Source organism: Perkinsus marinus (assembly GCF_000006405.1).
Source record: "Perkinsus marinus ATCC 50983 genomic scaffold scf_1104296974206, whole genome shotgun sequence".
Lineage (NCBI taxonomy): Eukaryota > Perkinsozoa > Perkinsida > Perkinsidae > Perkinsus > Perkinsus marinus.
The window spans coordinates 1-1,895 of NW_003201215.1; the positions used below are offsets into that span (position 1 = coordinate 1).

At 50.2% G+C, this 1,895-nt stretch overlaps 1 protein-coding gene across 1 annotated transcript; it reads left to right on the forward strand.

The window, feature by feature from the left end:
* Positions 1 to 49: 49 nt before the first annotated feature.
* Pmar_PMAR027301 (DNA-directed RNA polymerase I subunit, putative) lies at positions 50 to 1,880 on the forward strand (the record flags this gene model as incomplete). The annotated part of the gene is made up of 7 exons (XM_002765934.1): positions 50 to 220; positions 268 to 809; positions 854 to 942; positions 997 to 1,062; positions 1,113 to 1,296; positions 1,350 to 1,461; positions 1,512 to 1,880. 7 exons carry the CDS (start codon positions 50 to 52, stop codon positions 1,878 to 1,880), a joined length of 1,533 nt encoding a protein of 510 aa, XP_002765980.1.
* Positions 1,881 to 1,895: the final 15 nt, after the last annotated feature.

The window sequence follows — 1,895 nt, forward strand, 5'->3', positions numbered from 1 at the left end:
GGACTTGGAAGCATCCACTAAAACGTCTAGTGTCCCCGAGAACATCCCAATGAAGTACACTCATATCGAGCTGAGTCCCATATCTATGTTATCGGTCATCGCTGGTCTCACCCCGTTCTCTAACCATAATCAGAGTCCTCGTAACATGTACCAGTGCCAGATGCTTAAACAGACTATGGCCATACCCTATCTCAACCATCCTTACCGCACTGATAACAAGGTACTTCAGCTCCTGTCATCAGAACCCCCTTGTATTGATCCTTTTAGGTCTATAAGATTACCTATCCTCAGTTCCCTATGGTTCGCACTACGGTCTTGAGCGAAGCGAACTTCGACGTCAAACCCGCTGGCACTAACGCTATTGTAGCTGTCATTGCTCATTCTGGTTTCGATATGGAGGATGCCCTTATCATCTCTAAGGGTAGTTATGATAGAGGCTTCAAGCATGGTTCTGTGTACAAGACCAAGGTCATCAACTGCCCCCCTAAGGGTACTGTGGGCTCCCGGCTAGCTCAGTTCCGGGCTGATAACCACAGCGTGAAGGGGGAGAAGGTCGTGAAGGATCTCGACTACGATGGTATACCGTATATCGGTCAGCAAGTGCACGAGGGAGATCCCATCTGCCGTGTGCTCAACAAGGGTACTGGTGAAGCCAAGTTGGAGAAGTATAAGGAAGGAGAGGTCGCATGGGTAGAGCAAGTTAATATGATCGGCGGTGGTGGCTGGTGGGGAGGAGGAGCTGGTGCTAGAAACCCTGGAGGCATCAAGGACGGCTCCGAGAGGATGTCCATTAAGCTTAGACTGCCAAGGTAGGGTCAAGAGTCATGTCTTGTCGTCAATTACTCTCCTTTAGGAACCCTGTTGTGGGTGATAAGTTCTCGTCTCGACATGGTCAGAAGGGCGTTATGGCCATCTTGTGGCCGCAAGCTGATATGCCCTTCAGTGGTAATAAGTCTTATTATTCGCTAGTCCTCTTCACATTATCCAACTTCCCAGGTACCTCTGGCATCTCACCCGACATTATGTTCAATCCTCATGGTATGCCCAGTCGAATGACCATCGGTAAAGCCGTCGGAGTATGGTCAACTCCTTTATTAGATTTCTACTATCAGGTATGCTTATAGAATTCATGGCGGGCAAGGCTGCTGCTCTCACTGGCATGCCTGTGGTCAACGCCAACAGTTTCCGCCAGTACCGTGGTAAGGGCCTCCTTGACACTGAGCATAACAACGAGAAGGATCCCTATGCTCCTGGTGATACCACAGCTCATGAGTACTTCGGAGAGACCTTGAAGAAGTAATAATAATGCCAGATGTATATTGCGAGATCGCACTCGTGTTTGGTCCTAGGTTCGGTTATGAATATCTTGGGGCGGAGGAGCTCTACTCTGGTATGCATGGAGAACCGTTGAAGACTCATATTTACATGGGCGTTGTGTATTATCAGAGATTGAGGCATATGGTAGTGTTCGGTGGGTACTCCTTGAGCTGAGTGTCACCGCTACTCCTTAGGTTCTCGATAAGTTCCAGGTCCGTGCTACGGGTCCCATCGACCCTCTCACGAGACAGCCCGTGAAGGGTCGTAAGAAGCATGGTGGTGTGCGGTTCGGCGAGATGGAACGTGATTCATTGATTTCTCATGGAACATCTGCCCTTCTCGCTGATCGTCTGCTCAAGTGCTCTGATGCTTGCGAGGACTGGGTGTGCCCCGAATGTGGATCCATCCTTTCCTATGCTCATTCACCTGAGACTGTTAAGCGATATAGCGGCAGAGAAGCAGCCGCCCAAGCGCCGATCTGCCGAGCTTGCTCAACGGAAAGAGTACGTCCTCGACGAGTGTATTCCTCTGCCGTATGCGTTATTCCCCTTTCAGGTAATTGAAGTCCGCTGCGCTGC